Raw genomic sequence first — 21,715 nt, 5'->3', positions numbered from 1 at the left:
TTTAATAGTTGTTCACACGCACCCAGCATCCATCCCCACGGTGCAACCACAAATTGCGTGACACCCCCACCCGCACCCCTACCCCCCTGATATTTACCCCCAAAAGCATTGGATTAAGGCAGAGCACACTCTCGGCCACGAAGAATGGAGGATGCATCCAGAGATGTGCATGACATGTTGCAGGCGTTTTGGTCGCTCCAGCATTTGGCACAACTTCCAGCTCTTCTCCATCCCAAACCAGGACGAACCACCAGTGTTACTTTAGGGACGTCTCTAAGAACGGAGCTCTTATTTTCTAAGTAGCAATGCAGCCTTAGGCCCAGATCCTGCGTCTTTCTCCTCCACAAATGTGACAGAAAGCAAAAACCGAGCTTTGTCTTTAAAAGAATATCCTACACCATAATGTAATAGTGAGCGTCTTGCCCACGAGTGGAGGAAGCAGGCCCACGCTGTGCCAGTAGGGGTCGCACTCGTATTGCATTGTTTCCATTGAACCAAATTGGGGGGGGTGGGGGGTCCGAATGAATTTACATCCACCACCCCTCACTCCCCTGTTCTTGGGATCCAGTCACGTTGTTGAAGCGCAGTTTTCCTTCCACAGTGAAGCTCTCTCTCCATCCACAACTGCAGCCCATGGAAGCGCGATTGATATTTTCATAACTACCCCCGAATGATGCCCTGATCATTGTCCTGTTTAGGGAAGGACATATATGTGCGTATGCTCGTGCATTTATGAAGGAGAGAGTGTTTTATTTTTAAGTAATGTGTATTTATGTGAGGATGAAGAGACAGAGACTAGAAGAGTGAGACTAAGAGATAACAAATTACAGAAAGACATAGATGGGTTGGATTTTTAACACAATCAGATGAAAACAGTGGAACACAAACGATCCTACAAAACTGCAAAGCCGTGAATTTTTAGTCACCGTCAAGACCAGAACAGAGAACAGAGAGCCCCTGCAAACCTGCTGTGCTCCAAATTCATTAGCTTTGTTTATGGTTGAATAAAACCTGATTAGTGTGGTTGTGTGTGTGTGATCACCTTTGACTCTGGCTTTCAGAGATAGAGAGACAGTTCCTCTCCTGCTAGGTGAAGACAGAAATGCTGCAGGACTAGAAGCACAAGAGAAGACACACTAATGTGGGAAGCTTGTTTGCATCATCACGACCATCTTTCATTTCTCCTTCCACACTTTTCCTTCCGCTGAAATTCATAGAGAGGCGACGACCTGATACGGGCCTCGTGCATGACGATTAAGAAGCTGAAAGTGGCCAGTCGGTGCTAAAACGACAGAAAATGAACGAGTGAGACGATAAAGTGTAACACAGAGGGCCGCGCTCCAATATAGCACAGACAGAGTTGTGTACTGGGCATCAGGTGCATAGAGGGGGAGAGAGGAGCACTACAATAGTAGTAATTTCACTTGTTTCTTTGACAGTTTCTCCCTCCCTCTCTCACACACACATACACACACACTCTGGAAAAGTGGGTTTTTGAAGAGCTAAAAAGGTATGTGCAGTGGGCAGACAACATGCTGAAGCCTGAGTGGTAACAGACGATTACTTCCACTGGGCTTCTCATGGGCGCTCATGCACACGTCAGGGCACACAGAAGCAGATGGCTGGGGCCTCGGAGAGAGAGAGCGAATGAGGGAATGGATTTTGGAGGAAAATGGATAGAAGAGCGAGGTGACACAGGAGGGGGGATGTCAGAAGGGGAATAGTTGGCGTTTGTGTCAAAGTTGGTCAAAACTGCTACAGCAGGAGGGGACGTGATGTCCCAACTTTATATATAATGTAATAAAAGCTATAAAAGGTCACATTTCAAAACATCATGTATCTAAAACTGTTGTCTATTCCAATCCCTCAAAACATTGTGACTCGCTGTGCAAAGGCCTAACTTCTGCAGCACATTTGTATTCAAACAACTTCTTGCGGCCAACGACAAAAGTGAAAGATAAAAAGGGATGAAAGGATGCACTAACCTGGGAAATGAAATTAATTGAGAGAAAGAAGACGGGTAGAAGGATGGTGGACAGGGAAATGTTTGGAGACCGACGAACAAAGTGTCTATAAAAACAATCATATTAAAGATCATGTAAAGATAATGCAGCTGAATAACTGATGCGTCTAAAATGTGGTTTTGTGTGTGGACTAAAATTAAAGCGGTATAAGGAGTGATTTCATTGTTGGTGTGTGTGTGTGTGTGTGTGTGTGTGTGTGTGTGTGTGTGTGTGTAGGAGTCTGATCAATTTTCAGACATGGAATACTGTACTGAGAGGTTTTACGTTTTGTGCCTTGTGTGAAGCAGGACGTGTGTGTGTGTGTGTGTGTGTGTGTGTGCGCGCGTGTGAACGATCGCCAGTAGTAGGGATGTGCCGGCCAAACATCGTTTACTGTTGTGATGCCAGGAAACGCTAGCTTTCGTGTTGTGACAAACTGCCCCGATCCGATTTGGCTAGAGGATGCTCATCCTGTGCACCAATCAGCCACAACATTAATACCACCTGCTGTGTTTTTATTTTTTGTTCGTAATATTTATATGTTTTTATGCAAATACTATACAGTAAGCTAAAAAATGCTGTTGCCTCAAAGTGGCTTAACCACCTGTCAGCACAAAAAGTGATTTAAAATCAGCTCCATCTTTATCAACAGTGATCTTTGACCCTTCTTTTTTATTAATTGCTCTACATGTTTTGCCATAATTGCCATAATCCCCATAATCAGTATTCTTAAAAATACATTCTTTTCTTAGTGGAGTACTTCTTTCTTTTGTACCTTAAGTGAAATGCAGATTTACCTTCCTAGTACTTGTGTAGGTTGTGAGGTTGTGTAGTACCACCTCTACGCACAGTGTATCACATTTTACTGCCTTTGGGGCTGTGTAGACGCAAACTGCTCAGAGTGGCCACGCTGACCCTCCGTGACGTTATTAAGACCACCAGTGTTAATGTTGTGGCTGGAAGATGCACATGTCTCTCTGTTTCCTCCCATGTCTCGTTCTGAATATACTGTACTTCCTTTCCCGGCTTCCTTTCAGCTTCTGTCCAACTCCGTCATCACCTACAACCCCCTGTGATGTTGCCAAGTTGAAAGACTTTCGCTGCACAGATTTCAACAGGCAGAAAGAAAATCTCCGGCTTACCTGCTACTATAAATACTCTAAAGCACTACGGTAGTTCCAGTTTGATCCTTTTTAGAAATCTGGTCTTGCCGCACCTTTCAGTTTAGCCACCTATAGTAAAAGGCGTGTGTTTGTCTAAGATTTTAAAGATTGCACGTCTTGATGTAATGTGGTGCCCTGTATATCAATCTTTATGTGTAGATAACAATCAGGAAAGATTTTCCTCTATGTACAGTACGTAAAGAGTGCACACTCTACTGTGGTGCATAGAGTACAAAGAGTAATGAAGTCTTGCAAGTGAAATGTTTGTATTGAATCGCTCCTGACAGGAAGAGATTGCACCGCTTGCCTACAAGCTTAAAGTTCTCTTGGACAAGGTCTTAAATGGGATCCGGCTGCTTGTAGCTAAAACATATAATCTGTTGGAATTTATTTAAATGGTCAAAGGGTTGTTAAAGGGCGACTTTACCAATTTGTAACTTGGCACCTATTTTTATACTTTGGGGTGAAAATGTACACGAAAGGTATTAAACCCCTCTCCGCCCTCTCTATATTAAGATGTCCCTCTGATTCTAGCTGAAAAACCACTCCAGATGACATCATCGGGAGGAGTTTTTCAGGTTAAATGACTTTATCTAGAGTAAATCTGGAGGGAGAGGTGCAACCAAGACTGCAACCTTGGGCTGTATGCTGACATTATTCAAACTGAAAACTAGAAGAGGAGAGATGTTTGGATACATATGACAGTAGAAAAACATCTGTCTATGATGTTGTGTTGCAAATCACACTGTTTTTGGCAGTAGAGGTCAGGGAATTTCCACGTGGTGCTGATGCAGACACGCAGAGGAGATTAAAGGTGACACAGAACATAAGGAGGTGCACGGGCCAAACGAAAGACTTTATCTTGCCCCGAGCAAATGAACCAGCATTAGAAACAGCCATTCTGAGGAAAGGTGACAGATGTTGTGCTCCTCTATGAGAAGGTAGCACAAACTTGCATTTTTAATTTTTTTTTTTTTTTTTACTAGTTAACGTAGCCAAGAGCACAGCTACAGCTGCTGACACGCTACTGGCAACTTTGAAGGTGCAGTGTTTTGTAACATGCTATTCGAAGCTTTGACTTTTGATCAAGTTTTCTTTAGTTTCAGTTTTTATTGCATCCGTTGCACTATGTGTATCGTATTGTATAGCCACTTTACTGATGATTTAGCTGAAAGTGACATGGTAAATAAAAAATTGGCACCTAGATCATAATCAAATTTGAGTAATTACCAGGTGAGGCCCCACTCTGCTGTGGTGACCCCTGAAGGGGACAAGTTGAAAGCCGTTGATCTTTGACATTAGTAAAATATAAACCTCAAATTGTGATAAAAAAAAATCTGCATTGTGATACATATAGTTCTAAAAATATGAAATTAACTATGTGGAGATCTGGCATTTTTGTTATATCGCACAGCCCTAAGGACGTTTAATGCCATTAATATTCATGTATTTCCACAAAAGTGGAACAGGAAGCAGGTTGACAGTGAAGTCATCCTTTACGTTGGGGGAAAAGCAGTTGTTTTAAAAACAGGAAGTCGCAGTGAGCCCACATGCATTATTCAGCTCACAAACGAGCCTCACGCTGGAGCCTCAGTTTCATTACAGAATCCAAAGGTATGACAAATCCCAGGCAACAGAAATTAATCGAAAACTACCATCATACTTACAAATAGAGAATGCAGCCACCGTTTTCTATCTTTGCTGGGCTAAGCAGGATTCAATAGTAATGAAATGTGATGAAAATATATTAAAAAAAAGTATTTTATAAGGAACTATGATTAGGCTAGTTATGAACAGTTTATGAGAAATTCATTATTTATAAGTAAGTTGTTTTTTTTTTTTTTTATATATTAACAGTAGACTAGAAACCACAGATTGCATACTTTTACCAAAAGGTACATTTCATTAAATTGGAAAGTGGATGTTTGTTCCCTACACGCACTTGTTAGATGCAGCAATGTCAAGGTTTGTGAGGTCACAGTGGCCTTTAAGCCTCAACCTTTCACCACTGAAATCAAGGGGACATTTGTTCCTTCTTCTGGATGAATTCCCTTAAGGCATTCCTGAAATTTCATGTTCAGGAACGGGACAAACTGAGCTGTCACTGAAGCATTGAAACACATATAGCAGGCATATACATGTATCCACAGCTGCATCAAAAACAAGTTTGTTGTTGTTTGACTCGTGGTCTAACTTCCCACCACAATTGAATTGTGACTTGAAATAATTTCGTGAGAGAAAAATGGACAAAGGAGCACGAAGGAAGAACTGTCCCTGATCTGTGTGAGTTGGGCTGCTTATGAGGGGACAGTTTTTTTATTTGGTTGGGAGCATGTGACTGTCTTTCTGTGTTTCTCAGGTTTTAGTAATCGTGCTAATGTCAGGAAATGCTTGTGTTTGAGCCCTTTTCTAAAAATTACATTTCCTCAAGACACGTAAACATAAAGAGATGTTTTTTTTGTTTTTTTTTCTGTTTTCGGTCAAATGTCTGTGCACATCTGTCTGACCTAACATAAAGACATGATCCCTGCTCTTAAATCTGCCCTGCCTCCAACAGTGGCGTGGCACAACAGCTTCTGTGAATCCATCATGCTCCAACGGGCTCCGCACCGATGCAAAAACATGCCGTCCCGTCAGGGATTCCATAAATCAGCGACAGCGCACATGGACACATGATGTGACCAGATGTTTCGAGCCTTTGTGATTTTGCTCACGTTGAACCGCTCAGCACACCTGCTCTCTCCGAGGAGGTTATAGTGAATATAAATTTCCATTTAGGGAGATGGATTTCTGTGAGATGATGATTTTTGCCTTGTTTTGATTTTGATTCTGTTTTGATCGCCACTGTCAACTTCATACCTGCACGTTCGGAAGCCTACACCCTCGTACCTATTGTACCGCTTGGCATACAACCTGAACTGCGTCTGTGTCACTGCTCTGTTGACTCAAACATTTAACAAATACAGGTGAAGAAAAGCTTCCAAGCAGCATCAGCATCATGGGGCTGGAGAAACTTTTATTAATCACATCCTTTTATTTCATTTTCTGTTAACACTAGAGCAACGATGGCTCCGAGGACATCTATTAAGCATTTAATTAAAAAAAGTCCGTATTACAATAGGCTACACATGACTTCGAGCTGTATGAAGAGTAAAGAGTAAAACACACCCCTCCAGACCTTATGACAGTGCTAACCGTTCTGTGTTCAGCATCTTGGTTCAGTGTTAACAAGCTCGATAGTTGTGGAGATATTTAATCCAAACCTCTACAGTTGAGCACGGGGAAAGTAGGCGGGCGAAAGCCAGTGCAGTTTATCATATATGTTACCATGATAAATGGCAGCAAACGCACATAATAAGTATTGTCCTGCACATCATAAAATGGCTATATCAGTGTAATCGAGATGTACAGGAGGTGATTGTTTAGCACAGTTGTGCGTCCACGGCTGCTGAAAGTGGAGTGTTAAGATATTACACTTCCTCTTCCCAACAGTACAGCTTGCTCCTGAATCATCTGATTCTAACAGTCGTGACCGTAAAGTATATACTTGTTAGTCATCTTCTCTTTCTCTCACCCCTCCGCAACATCATCTCAAGGCCATCTCCCTCCCCACGAGGTTTAAGTGTTTAATAACGTTACTGAGGAGAACTGGAATAAAATAAAGGTGCTACCTGATAGTGTGGGCTGTGCATTAACAATTTATATATTTTTTTTTCTCTGCCATCAACCTTCCACACTTCTCTCTCCCATTTCCCTTCCTTCCTTTGGATCTGTCTTCATCTGCTCTGTTTTCCCCTCACCCTCTTTCCATGCAGGGGATGAAGTGGTTTGGCAGTATGTTCCTCAGCAGCAAAAGAAGTAAGAGGAGGAGTAGAAGGAGTTGCAGTCATTGTGTACTGCTCTCCTTGGCTCTCCTGGTGGCGATGACCCTGCTCGTGGATCCCGCAGCGGCTCAAAAGCAACGAACTGGTGGTGCCTCGGAGAAAGTGCCCGTTCTGAACATCGCCGTGATCTTGGGACGCACGCGCTACATCTCAGACCGGGACATTCGGGCGCTGTGGAGCAAGGAGGACCCCATTGACGTCAACGTGGTAACGCTGCTGGTCAACGAGACGGACCCAAAAAGCATCATCACTCACATGTGTGACCTGATGTCCGGGACTAAGATCCATGGCGTGGTGTTTGGGGATGGCACCGACCAGGAGGCCATTGCCCAGATTTTGGATTTTATTTCCTCACAGACGCTCATACCCATCCTGGGCATCCATGGGGGGTCGTCCATGATCATGGCTGATAAGGTATGGAAGAAAGTTTGTTTGAATGGAGAGTTGCATGTTGTTGAGGAAAGAGTGAAAATATATATACATGGACGTTGAGGGTGACGTGAAGTTCCTCCCTCTAAACCGACACCAAGCACACACTCACCTGCTTAAGCTTTTATATATGTGACTGTTGCCACTGCCAAAATGTAACACTGTACAATCATTTTACCAAACTGAGCCTTGCCTTTTAGCTTCACCTTCAAAGTATCAGCTCACATAAAACTCATGGACTAACCGGCACAGCGAATGGCCGAGAGAGGAGACGTGGAGTAAGAAAAGGGTGTAGGGGGATGAGTATCTGCAGAGAGGTGTTTGAAAATTAGGTGAAGAACAGAAGGCAAAGCTGAGAAAAAAACAAAAAACGATGCAGAGAGGAGAGAGAGGAGCGAAAATGGAAGGAGTGGGCGTTTTAGTAGCCGCGTGGTGCACTGAGCAATAATCTGGGACACCTCCATTCATTGTGCGGGATTCCCTCCAACAAGGTGCAAGAGTCCTGATTGGTCCCCTCGTGCCCCTTGTCTGCCAATCAATTTCTGCAGTGAATGGGAATAGATGAGCACTTAGCTCCTGGTTTTCATCGAAATCACAGTGGGGATATTCTGACGTGTGGTACTTGCCCAGGAGATCAAAGAAGTGTTCGCCAGACTACCCTTAAAGATGTGGCACAAAGCGTTCAGAAACATCAATTTGTCATTGTCAAATAAATTATGGTACAGTGCTTCAGAATAATTATTGTGAATCAGCAAAACTACGGTCATGATAATTGATGTGTTTCCTCTTTATATATTCATAGCACTAGTCTCTGTCAGTCTTCAAAAATATTCTCTAAGCCTTTTACTTTAGCTCCAGTTGCCCTGGAAGAACAGAATCCTTTTTCTCGAAGCGACCTGCTAGATTTGCCACCAAATCCGATCACGTGGCCCACAATCTAACGTGCGATGCAGCAGGTGCTTGAGGCTGCTAGCAGTGAATACGTGAACGTTTTAAAGATACCGCAGTAATGGCTTATTGATTCTGTAGAAGGTATATGTAGCGCCTTTTGAAAAGTGGCAGACGAGGGGAAGGACAGGAAGGGGGGCGAGTGAGGGAGGGGATGCGAGCTGGAATAGACGAGGCGGAGGGAGAAAGCAGAGAAAGGAAGGGGTCAGGAATAATCCTGCAGCTTTATCATAGGTGAATGTCCCGAGTGGCACTTATTTCGCGGCAAGTGTCACTTCAGCAGCAGCCATTCAGCTCCCCGACTGCAGGAGCGTTTCCTCTGCAGGAACGGGTGAGAAAATAATGAACATTAAAGTGCTCAATGCACCACTTTGCACAGGTCTTGGCTTTTGACAGACGCGTTTTTACGTCCTGCCTCACATCTGCTCTGCCTGTGTCTGCTGGCTTTCAACTGTCTCGCTGTCTGCACACACAAACTGTGAGACTCTTCAGGCTGTGGAAACGTGGACTTGCAGAATATTTCCTAAGGCAGTGAGTTAGATGAGCGTGTTGTTTCTCCATCGCCAGTGAGTGCACGCATGGCAAATTCAAAGACAGTAGTGTAATTTATGACACACGATAGTGATGGTGACATTACAATGTCTCAAAGGTTCATCCACTTAAATCCAGTCAAATGTGCAGAGAGAAAAGATGGATGTGGAGGTTATCACTCAAAATACTGAAAAATGAAACCAGCCGTTTGCAGCCCAATGCTGATGGCTTTAACCAAATTGTCTGAACATTCGACTGCACAATTAATGATATAACTAAAGGTCCTGACCTCAGGCACAGGTTCCACGTTGGCAGCACAATGGCTGTGACATGCACCCTTCACAGTATCTGCGTTGTTAGTGCTGCAGTGTTCTTCTTTCTTTTTTTTCTTCTAAAACAAGGACTGAGGGTCCCTCGTGTGCGTCGCCTCCGCTGTGTGTTCTTGTAAAACTGACAGACCCTTTACCCCTCACATAAGGTTCACTCCTCACCCTCTATAGGTTAAGGTGCAGTCGACCACCTGTTCCACGCAGATTTTGCTCCTAATCCTCGTGTGAAATATAAGGAGACGCTCGCCTCCAATGATTACGCCTTGCAAGACCCTCTGTGCATTTGTCTATTCACGACTACACCTTCGCACTTGTGCGCATAGATGTGTGAAATTTCCCCGAGTATATGTACTTTACTGAATATACTTGTTTGTGCGTGTTCCCACTCGGTGGCTAAATCTCTTGGTGCCAGTGACTTCCAGTCAAAGCTGTTGCTGCCACATTTCCTCTTTCTCTTCACTTTCTGCTTTTCTTTTTTTTTTTTTTTTTTACCTTGCATTGTCTCTTAAACCAGTCCGCTTATCTATCAAGTTGGATGAGTATCGCCGTGTCTTTTTTCTCTTGGAGATCAATAAAGTATTTAAAAAAAAAAAAATAACAGAAACATCTCTGAGCCTTTTGTTGAAGAATAATAATGAATCACTTGGGTTTCGTGCACTGCAAAGAATCCATTATTGAACAACTATTAAGGAAATCCCATGCTGTATTTAAACTGGGTGCTCTCTGCTCTCTTTGCTCCCTTGCACTAACATTTAAAGCTTGTACTTATCAATCCCTTAACCAGTTTTACTGTGTGGGAGGTTGTCTGGCCGGCCTTGTTGACTGGCTTCCTGTAATTCTCATGGTGAATTCTCACGTTTCTCCGCGGTCGGAAACGGTTCAGTCGGTGTCTTTCTTTACTCACTCAGAGCTGCCTATGGGCACATCCAGTATAATCTGCCTGAAATCTTTTGCTGCCGCAGATGTTCCCACCTGTTTTTCTGGAGCACGTCTCATGGATTTAATCATGGTTTTTTTGTATCAAACATGGCAACAGCAGCAAAGGGAGATTTCTATCTGTTTTGCTTTTTGAAGAAAAAGAAAGGCTTTGCTTTTGAATAGCACAAAGTGTTCAAAGAATCAGAAAGTATCGTGATGCTCTTTAATATTTCTCAGAAGTTTAACACTGGCTTCAAGTGTTTTCATGCCCAAGATAGGATGCACAAAACGAAAAAACAAAAGGTCCATGCAAACAAAAAAAGAAAGTCAACAATACAAATAAGAACAATTTTACAATCGTACAGTACAAATAATTATACAATCATCAAACAAACAATTGCACTAAAGTTCATGGAATTGCACAGATTTACAATCAGTAGTAAAAATGTATATTCTAGTGAGTTTTGGTTCGCTGGGAGGAGCACGGAGTGATAATCAGTTATCGGAAATATAGATATAGTGTAGTAGGACTCCTATCCACTTCTTCGTTGGTTACCAGACCATTAAAGACCTTCAAAGTCCGAGTTACAGTAATAAACACAGAGCACGCCAGGTTTAGGCACAAAAAGCAATTGGTAAGATTCAGGCTTCCAAACTCACAACAGTTGCCATCAGTTTGACACGGGAACCAAACTGCTGCTCTTGTTTGCTGCCCACATCCTGTCGACTCTGCTGCTCTTTACCAAAGGTGACTGTTCTTTTTACGCCGCTTCTAGCTGCCAGAAGTGCTTTAACCATAGCAAAATGATCAATAACAGTTATTCTCCGCTGACAGATAATTTGGGGCACGACTCGATCACGTGGAAACCAGTGGTTTGGATTCAGGCTGAGGCATTTGAACATTTTGACCATCAATATCAACAAACCCACTAAAGACTCCACACTGCATTCAATCTACAATAACAATATGTGCCTGAGATCTGTGACCTCGCAGTCTCCCGTACGGGGGGGTGGCCTGGCCACCCGGTACTGTAACTGGGACTTCCCTCGATCAGTTAGTCAGTGTTTCCATGTCACTAATTAAGCCGTGACGCACAAACTACAGACATGCTAAAATGTATTTATGTAATTTATTGATTCATAATGGTGACATTTGTCAATGGGTCCCATGATGATGCTTTCTGATGTGCATATCGATAGATAATTCCAGGGCTGCACTGTTTGTAGCCTGTGTGTACATATTTAATGACTGTGGCGACTGCAAAAAATGTTTATACTAACTGCATATACTCAATGTAACTGCCAGCATTAATGTAGCAAATGCAAATGTGTGTGTGTGTGTGTGTGTGTGTGTGTGTTATTATTGTGATCAAAGGACATTATTCATCCATCCCTGTTGCTGTCTCCCCTCAGGCAGTTTCAGTCACGCGCGCACACACACACACATCAGAGACACTCTGATGTGTGTGTGTGTTGCTGCTCGCTTGTGTCAAACAGCAAATCGGAGCAGAAATGAGGGATAGTGGGAGACACAGTGGACAGAAACAGAATTGTGTCATATCATTTATGAGGCTTGTGCATTTACTGTGCTGAGTTGGTGGTTTTTGTTCATTTTAAATCACACTGTCATTTAATTACAGCATCTTCAACCTGCTAAAACACAGAGCCCGCTGCACTGTCACACACCTTACTGCAGACAATATTTAAGTACACAAGTGTGCACGTGCTTCGATACTGTGCATGTGTGTGCACTTCATCAATACCATGCCTGCTAAGGCAATTTGTGTTTGCGTGCCTGTAATTGGCTGTGTGTCCTTATGTGTGGGCCCAGGCTGCGATAATGACATCACTGGGGTGTTATCAGAAATCCCATTACCTTGGTGAGACTGTCCTCAGTGAGATTCCCATGGTAACACTTAACTTGTTAGCGCTTCCTGTTTTGTATTGTTGGTGTGTATAAAATCACCTTTATGTCACTAGAAGTATGAAACCCCACTGTGCATTGGTGTGTGCACGGCTACTGTGTGTCAGATAGTGTGTGTACTCTAATAGCTGGATGCTGGCGTCTTGCAGATGAGAAATGGCCTCTCACTTGTCAAAGGGAATCAATTTGAATGAATATGTTGGACCAGAAGAAATAGAGCTGTTAGCGCTTTCTGTGAGTTATATTATCCTTTCTTCATCTTCTTCTTCAGTCTTTCCCCGATGGCATCTTTTACAAAGTGTAGAAAGTTTGTGGAAGTGCTGCATAGTTGGAGCTTTACTGGGCCGATGAGCTCACTCTGCTGCTTCCTCCTGGACTAATTCTCAGTTCCTTACGATCCTTCTCTTTCCTCTCTCTCGGCTCCGTTGCTCTTCTTCTCTTTCTCTCAGCGTCTATCGCCCCTTCTCACTGTCTCCCAGGACGGCTTCACCTTCAGGAGGAGCCATAGTTTACACAGAGGTTGTAGCCTAAATTCATAGAGTTGCATATTACACGATCACACAGGAGCTCGCAAAAAAGGTCAATGTCAGGGTGATAAAATCCGCTGCGCTGGTCGCCCAGGGATGGTGCACATAAGCGTTATGAGCCATAGTATCCAGAACATCTTTTCCACTCCTAACTGAGTTGATAAAGAGTTGGGACGGAAGCACTAACACTGAAATATGTGACAGCTAAACTGGAATGTGAATTGATTTAATGTTGCACTCATGTCGGCATTTACTTTGCTCCCTAATCTCCTTAAGACTTTTTTGACTACTTTAGTCCTCTTTGTTACATATGTTCCGCCGAGTGAATCACACTTTTTTTTTTTTTCTGAAGCTGCTCCCGCTGTGATAGATGCTCTAATAATGCTCGGTCCCTGTGTGTGTGTGTTGTCACTCTGTGGTATCGGTATAGGGATAAACAAACAACCGGCTCACCATAATCAGACTAATCCTCTGTTTGGCTTGTGTATGACCGACGGTTAGACTAATACATTAATATAAACGTGTGTATGTGTGTGCGTGTCCGAGCTTGCATTTCTGGGTGGGTCCATCTTTTTTTTTTTTCTTTCTGTCTTGCCTTGATTAACCCAAGTGTGTCAGCAGTAAATTGAATTTCTGATCTGCTTGACTCAACTCTTGTCAGCCACCATAAGCCGACAGCAATACTCTACAATAAATATAACAAGCTCGGCGACCGAAAGACTGAAGAGGCAAATAGAGAATAACACAGCTATTACAACTTTGGAGTAGAGAGAATTTTGTCATTTCAGCTTAATTCTGACTAATATACATATAACCCATGCATACGATTGCTGGCTGTAAACGTCTTTTCATTCTTCATCTTTGTGTCATGAGGCAATTACATCAGTGTGAGTATAAATTTAACAAACTCCCACATCGCTGAAGCCTTCAAAGACACATTTCCTCATTTTCTAAATGCTGAAACTGTCTGATTAAATTGTCTACACGCAGTTTTTAAGATGCAGAACCTCCGTGGATCTTAATTCGCTGTACACACTGCAAACTGCTCAATTATGAGCGACAGCTACTTATTAACTAGCAGCATATTTCAGGAGGACGTGTCAATCACAGTTACAGTGGAGCTAGAGAGACAGAGACAGGAGTGGGAGGTTGCTTCTTCAGACGGTTTTATTATCACCTGCTGTCACTCATGTTCCTCAGATGCACGTGGATAAATATCAACAAACTTTGCTCCTGGAGATGTTGACCTGATGGCTTATTTACTGTGCGTGAACAAAAAGACATCTCTCTACTGAGTTCATCCATCATAATAAAGACTGGCACAGATTGACAGTTTGGGTGGATAGTTAATTACGATTTTCCTGCTAGTTTGAAGAAGTCCTTTATCCTAAATGACCCATAGGAGCGTTTATTGAATTAGGTCCTCTGCCACGAGAGAGACGATGCAACAGATGAACTACACAATAAATACAGGTGCGTTTAACTAGGAATGTAATTCCACCCAGATTGTTCCATTTTCGATAAACATTGCACTTTAATCTGCCAAAATATCCATTATTGCAGGACAACATCCATTTGTCTGCATCACCTAACTCAATTTTAATGGTTAAAAAAAGTTGACTGCATGTGTCCTAACCCTAACCAAAGCGCTTTTCTTACCTAAACTGAACACACACATAAGAGTCTGGAGTCAAACTCCTGGTCTGTGGTGTCTTGCACATCATCAGTCTGCCATTCACCTCAGCCAATATCTTGCAGCTTGCTTCCTGTTAATATATGTAGAGCTTTAGTCATAAAAAAAAAATAACACCGGAACGCAGTTGGTTTCGCGATTATATTTCCTACATATTTGTAATCATGATTTTTTGGGGGGAAATGCAGTTCGGTTGCATAGGAAAGTAGAATCTGGAAGGGATTGTTTCACAATAACACTGTTAAAATATCTTTTAGCTATCATATTGTGGAGAGGTGCTACAGAAATAACAAACGACTGTCTTAAAGGTTCAACATTAAGAGACGAATACTTAATTTACTGTATTTGTATTGTAAATGAATAAGTGACAGTGGCCTTTTAGTTGTGGGGGTTATAAAACCTGAGCTTCTAAAGTGCAGTGATTCTGTTTATTCTTTGCGTATTCCTCTGTATAGCTTTCTTTTTCTATCCCTATCTCCTCCTCTCATCTGCATTTCTCACCTAATCTTGGAAGTCTATCTGTCCTCCTCTCTCTCTCTCTCTCTCTCTCTCTCTTTCCATCTCATCTGTTGTTAAGTGTTTGAAGATTGTAGCGAGAGATTTCTCCTTGTATCGAGGCCGTGTCCAAAAGAGTTGGCAACAGCTGTATCTGACCGTCCGTCCTCTTTCTTTGTACACGCACACACTCGTGCACACACAGATTACTTAACAAAGGCTTGTCCGTTTTCTTTAGGTTTGAGTTCGTTGTGTGTGTTTGATGTAGCTCTGCCTCCTTTAATGCCACTGCTCTTTCCACTTTTTTCCTCCATTTGTTTCCTTTTTACTCCATCTATTTCCGAGTTAAACGAGTGCACATACATGCACAGAAATACGCCGCCAACTATACATACAGCACCACACATTCATGCACAAAAGCTGTTGCCAGATTACTCTGCAGTGACTGCAGTGAACAAGCACAATCACTTTAGAGAAGGGCTGGCTTGCTTTCCTCGCCTGCTCCCTGCATCCTGAGTGGAGCTTCTCTAGCGTAGCAACACAGTTCCATTAAAAATGGGCCGTAGTTTCTCCTTTAGCTTTAGCGTGGTGTAGACTAGTCCAGCACTGCACCATGTTGGGGGCAGTGAGCTGTGCTAAAAGACAGGGAACGGAGCGATGCAGGCAGTGAGAGTGACATGAATTAAATATCCCTGTGACGAGTCTCTTCCTTTCACTCATCTCTCCATTTTGATGGAAAGCCCCTTGGAGCATGAAGTCAACCTTAATTGTCCTGAAGTAGCAGGCTAGACGGCTGCAGAGATGGATGGATGGATGGGTGAAGGGGGGGTGGGGGGGGTGGGGGGGGTGGGGGGTGGAAAAGGGATTGTGTAAAAAGGTCCCTGTGTGACAAACAGTGAACATGCTGTGCGTGCTGTGGGGGTGGGGTGGGGGTTGTGGGGGGGGGGGGGGGGGGGCTCTCAGTAAAGTGGCATTATTCATGTTTTATTGGCCCACTCAGTTTATTTGTCTCTCTCTGCCTCCGCCAGTCACTTACATGATGTACAGGCGGCACTTTGCTCTTAAAACTTGGAAAAAAGAATGCTGCAATGCCTCCATTAACATGAAAAATAACTTACGTGCCCATTTGTCTGTCGGCTGAAAGCTACACGTGCTTCACGTCTGCAACACGGCAAACTTTTATGCCCCTAGAACTGAAAGTGACAGAATTTTAATACTCTCACCTCATGCTTTTATTCACCCTTTGGCTACCTGTGTGCTTTAACTCGCCATGACAATTCTTTGAGAGATTTAACGTGGCATTTTACGTGTTAAGGTAATGTACGAAACATGTACTGCATGTGTTGTACATGAAAATGCATGTGGCATAGTTTGCTACAAGTCAGAGTGACGGCTGCATGCTTTTAAGACACTTGTGCCGTAGCTTATATCGCAGGATGCGTTTACTACGAATACCTCCCCTCAACATTTTTGTCTTCCCAGTTTAAATGTTGCTGTGAACTATTTTTAGTTTTCAGGTCATTTACAACTCGTTTCAGCACGCCTGGTTCTTTTAACTGCAGAGTCCTTATTATGTAGTCCTTAAAGTGTCGTGTCACATCATGTAAGTGACGCGGCGCTGTGAGCGCTTCGCTTTTAGATTGTGATGTTGAGAATACAGCCGACTTTTAAGATAAGACGAAGAGAATAGGCGCAATGAAAAAGTGACTCAACAGCTTTCTCCCTGGAAAAGCAATGGAGAGAAAAAGAGAGAGAGAGGGAGAAAAATGGAATGAGCACATATGAGAGCGTTAAAGATGGATTAACAAGTACAGAGAAAAACAGCAGCAAAGCTGAGGGGCTTTTAAAGGAGCCATCTTTAATTAAGTTGATAGTGCGTGGTTATTAGTGATAAGGTTTTTGCTTAGAGAAGTCAGTGCTCATCCTATTAATACCCTCACCACACCACAACCCTCACACCCATCCCTGCATAGTGTAATTACTGGATGCAAACTAAGAGCAGCACTGTGTGATCCTTCAGACTCCTTTTATTAAAGGTGAAAAGCCTCGAAATTGTAAACAAATATTGAGACTGAAACATTTTCATGTTTTACCTGCGCGTCAGTAACTGGCTACGGTTAAAAAATTAGCACTGTTGAAATGTTCACATGTATTTGGGATAATCACAGTAGAAAACAGCAGTAGCATATTAAAGCAGTATTTAGGACTTTTCTGCCACCTGGTGGCAGCAACGAGCTGTGTTTGCTAATTGATAAATCATCGCGGTAACCATGGAGACTGTCCTCCTGCAAAATATGAGTGTGTCATAGAGTATGCAAAAAAAAACGACAAAGACATGTGTCTCACCGCTTGGTGACATTCAGCGACACTAGAATGTGACATGATGACACACAGTTTGAAACCGTTAGGACACATGCCGGGGTTGTGCAGGGTTCACAAAATGCAGGATGTTCACACAGGAGACCGGGATTCAAGCCCCGTGTTGCCCAAATCTCGTCGGGTGAAATCAGCACGTCCTTAATTTAACATCACATGTCATGTAAGATGACGTTAATGTAGACAGTAGATGACTTTAGTGCCTACCCTAACCCGACCTACCCCTGACATTTTTTGTCCCTAACCCTGAATGTGCTTGCACTTTTTTGCATTGCATTTTAAATCCTGTGCATTCGAGTCTTCGGAGCCAAAAAACAAGCGCCAAACTGACACCACTGTGGCTCCGTTGTGCGGAACGTGCAGCTGCCATTTTGTCAAAAGGTGGTGGAAGTTAAACAGACGTCTCTCTTCGCATGTGGTGGAGCTATTTAAAAAGGTACAAACAACAGCTTTGGGAGTTAAAGTGAAATGACTTATTGGACCATTTTAGCTCACACCAAGTAGTTATGACGCAACATTAATCAGTCCCTGCAGAAATTTGTTATGTTGCCATCCCAATAGTTATGCTGTAAATTTAATGTGAATTCTGCGTGTGACTTTGTAATTTACAACACGAAAACCCTTTTCACTTTAAATGTAGAAAATCCTGAGTTGCGCAGCTCTGAGGTTCTCTAAAAAGAATTTTTAACAAGCACTATATGGCCATATGTGGGTTTGGGAACCCTTATACAGGACATTATTTTAGCACCTGTCCCTATCTGCTCTAGTTTTGTGCTCCACTCGCCCCCCCCACGTCCTTAGTGTATGTCTCCCTCTTCTACTTTTCTATCTGTCCTTCTTCTTTATCCTCTCCATTTCTGCCCATCTTATTCAGCCTTTAGTGCTTTTATAGTCTTTTTAGGGGGACGGGCGAGATATGTGGGGAGGATTTAAAAATAGCAGAAGTACAAAAGGAAGGGAGAGAATTGGACGGAAGCGAAGATGGATGGAGGGGGGATGGCAACAGGGAGTGTTGTATTCAGGGTCAACGTTGACAAATGGGTCTGCGGAGTTAGGGAGGGCTCCGGGGAGCACCGGCAGTTAGGTCAGCACTCCCCAAGGGGACCAGGGAAATGGGGTTTTTACCTGCTGAAGCACTTGAGAGAGAGAGAGAGTGAAACAAAATAAAAGCATGCACAGACAGAGAGACTCTCTTCAGTATTTGTGTAGCTTTACTCCCGTTATTTACGGGGACTGGCAGGGGTTGCAGTAGACTTTTGTACAGAGCCCCAGCAGCAGTGCAACCTTTACACATGCCAGTAGTGTGATATACCTACTGTAAGCATATTAGTAGGGACACCAGCTTTCCTAGGAACTATACTGATATTCAAATGCTTTGGAGTAAATCATTTTTTTTTTTTCATATCCAAAGTCAGCACTGGACCCTTTAATTAATGCTAAACATGAGTGTTTCAGCTGTGAGCACGACTCTAAATGTTTTTTTACAGTCTGTATTGGGACTGTAACTGCTGAAATATTGAGTGGAGTAGGTATTGAACTGAAGGTAATTGAAGATGACTGTTTCGTCCCCTTCACAAATGATACATCGGTGCCCTTAAGATGCACTTTTTATACAAATAACTTTCCAACAAATCTGACTCCTTCCTTCCAACGCCGTCTCCGGGTGAACCATCACTTTGCGATGTCTTAGGTGGGTTGTCCTTCGGAGAAAAGTGATCCTTTATTCTCTTTGTTGCAGTAATCCCACTCTCTGTCTGGCCGGCCCTGGCTTTCTGTGCTCCTGAAGCTCCTGAATGAATGGAGAGCTTGTTACTGAGGTGTGTGAATTGATCAAAATCACTCAATCAGAGGCTTGACAAGAAGTCATGATGGGGGTGAGTGGCAGGTTTGTGTTCCTGTGTGCCGCATTCTCGTGTAGGCCTGAGTGTGTGGGCGCAGCACCATCAAGCTTTTGTGTGTGTGTGTGTTTGAGATGTTAATTTAGTCCAACCTTGACAAGTAAGAGAGGGCATTGTCAGTGTAGCCCCGCTGAGAAACTGACAGACACACAAACTTCCCAAACACCATTCATGTCTATCTACTATCTGAAGCCTGGCAGTTACACTGTGCGAGCAGGTTTCTGTGTGATACCTGCAAAGGTACGTAAATGTTAAAAACAAAACACAGGTTTTCAGTCCACAACAATGTCTAACCACCCACTATGACAGACACGCACACACACACACACACACACACACACACACACACATACACACAACGTTAACCACAGTTAGCTATTGATGAAGACAAAAAGCTCTCTCATTTAACTATGGTCTCCCAGCAGTATAGTAACTGTAATTTATAACTGTCTGTGTGTGCATGCCACACACACACAGACACACACACACACACAGACACACTCTGCAGTGCTGTCACTGCAGCTGAAGCTATTCTAAACAAAGCAACCTAACAGCAAGGTTTGCCTCCAACATTACCAAAGTTTTGCTGGTGTAGAAAGCTAATGACAGTGTAAAGCAGGGGACAAACCTGAAGAGTAACAAAGACTGGACAGCTGTCACCAACTATCACAGATTTCTAGTCTGTAGACAATGTGGGAGTGGCACACGCCTGACGACTGAGTAAACTCGGTTGGGAACGACTGGACGTCCTATGCTCCAAATCCCGCGACTATTTCCAACCTGTTTTTGGGAACTTTGGCTTTTTGACTTAACAATTTGGGGGTAAAAGAACAAAAGACAGTAAAAAAAAAAAAAAGGCAGTAAAATCACGGATGTCAAAGAGTCTATAGAGTGCAATTAATGTAAAATAACTTTAAAACAACGCTAAGTTCAGGAAAGATGTAGTAATTGTAGGTCTTCCTGCGTAGTGATGTCATCGGTCGCCGATACCGGTCATAAATATTAAGACCAATGACTAAACTGAGCCGGACTGGCAATGACCAGGACCACCTAGGTCCAACTCACGACTGAATCGCATTCATAATCGGACGTACAGTCGTTAAGTGTGTGCCGGCCTTTAGATTGGCACATGTAAATTGCCTTTGAAGGCTTTTATGAAACATTGAAACTATTCCTTTGCTTTTCTGTCATTTGACGGTCATTTCTGTTTTCAGGGCCCTGTAACATATGAGTTTTTTTACTGCAAATGAAGACGGAAGTCAAGGTCTGGACGACGCAGTTATGACAATGAGGAAACTGGTCATTTATTCACAAAATGCTTCCACCAATTACAGCTGAAGACTTTCTCAACTTTTAATTAGCAACTCTGTATCTGTCACCGACTGACAAATCCAGTGCAATCACCCGCAGAACAGCAGAAATGGTTTTCTCTGTTACCTCTTTATCTCATAAACAAGGACACATTGCACATGAGAATGTAATAGTTCACTGTAAGCCTTAATGTAATAGTTCCCCTCCCACACGTGGCGTTGGTCTCCAGAATGCATTTAAAAGAGTGTCTCTAACGTTCAAACCACACTTTGGAATCCTACAGAAGCCGATGTTGTTAGCATCAAACTGGAACACGTGCAGATATGATTTACTTGCATTAACACGCTCACATCAGCAACAGAAATGACATTTAGAAGTTTAGATGGCATCATATTTACATGTTCCATGTGGATGGATGTGCAGACACACACTGCAGGATTTACTGTTGGACAAAAAGACTCCAGGCTTGATGAGATTCTCTCCCCTCCTCTAACTTTATTCTCTCCAGCAAGGCCATAATAACAGAATCAATTCAGGGAAAATGCCCCGAACATTTATGATGTGTTGGCATCACACTCCCGGATCCCGCTACACCACTTTTCAATCACTTTCTCTCTCATTCTCTATGTGTCTCTGTCTGTCTGTGTGCGCGCGTGCATGCGTGTGCGCGTACACAGCATATGTGCCATCTCCAGACTTACATCTGAACCGTCAGTCTGTATTTGACGCGCTCTGCCTGCGACGACGCACCGTGTCTTCTCTGTCGCTGTACCACTAACAAGAATCATCAAGGCACAATGGAATCTCGGCAGTATGAATTCACCTGGATCAGATACATGTGGTGTGAATTAAAAACAATAACAATGTTATTCTAATTAATATATTTTACAGTTTCACATACAATATTCATATGATTTTCAGTAATTTAAATTATATGGAGAAAGATACTAAATACTACTTTTTCCTTGACCTGAAAATTCTACTACAATTCTTTTCAGTCAGTTCACAGGTAACTTGTTTTCCAATAGCTCCATCTATTGATATAATAGAACTTTTGCACTCGTCTGTCACACATGTACATACGTGTTGTGTGTTTTTGGGCACCGTACCCTGCAGCATATTTGTATCTTTCATGTAGCCATAGAGTCTTAGACTTAGACTGTTTGTACAACATGAAATGAAGGACATGTAAAGAACGACCAGTGGGGATTTACAAGAATTTAAAACGTATTGCTATAAGTCCACACGTCACTATGTTGACTAATCTGCTTGTGTGGCGCTTTTTT

The 21,715-nt window shown here is 42.9% G+C and overlaps 1 protein-coding gene across 2 annotated transcripts in view; it reads left to right on the top strand.

The window, feature by feature from the left end:
• grin2aa (glutamate receptor, ionotropic, N-methyl D-aspartate 2A, a) overlaps positions 1–21,715 on the top strand; it is a 138,579-nt gene that overhangs the window by 1,183 nt on the left and 115,681 nt on the right. The window contains exon 2 of one of the 2 annotated variants that reach the window (XM_067477885.1): positions 6,982–7,464. In XM_067477885.1, coding sequence (XP_067333986.1) covers positions 6,985–7,464 — 480 coding nt within the window. In that variant the 5' untranslated portion in view covers positions 6,982–6,984. Of the gene's footprint in view, positions 1–6,975; positions 7,465–21,715 lie in introns of those variants that run through there. The other variant, XM_067477884.1, reaches the window with a different exon arrangement.

This window comes from Channa argus, chromosome 15 (assembly GCF_033026475.1).
Source record: "Channa argus isolate prfri chromosome 15, Channa argus male v1.0, whole genome shotgun sequence".
Classification (NCBI taxonomy): Eukaryota; Metazoa; Chordata; class Actinopteri; order Anabantiformes; family Channidae; genus Channa; species Channa argus.
Note: the sequence above shows the minus strand (reverse complement) of the source record. Positions and strands in the feature narration are given on the sequence as shown.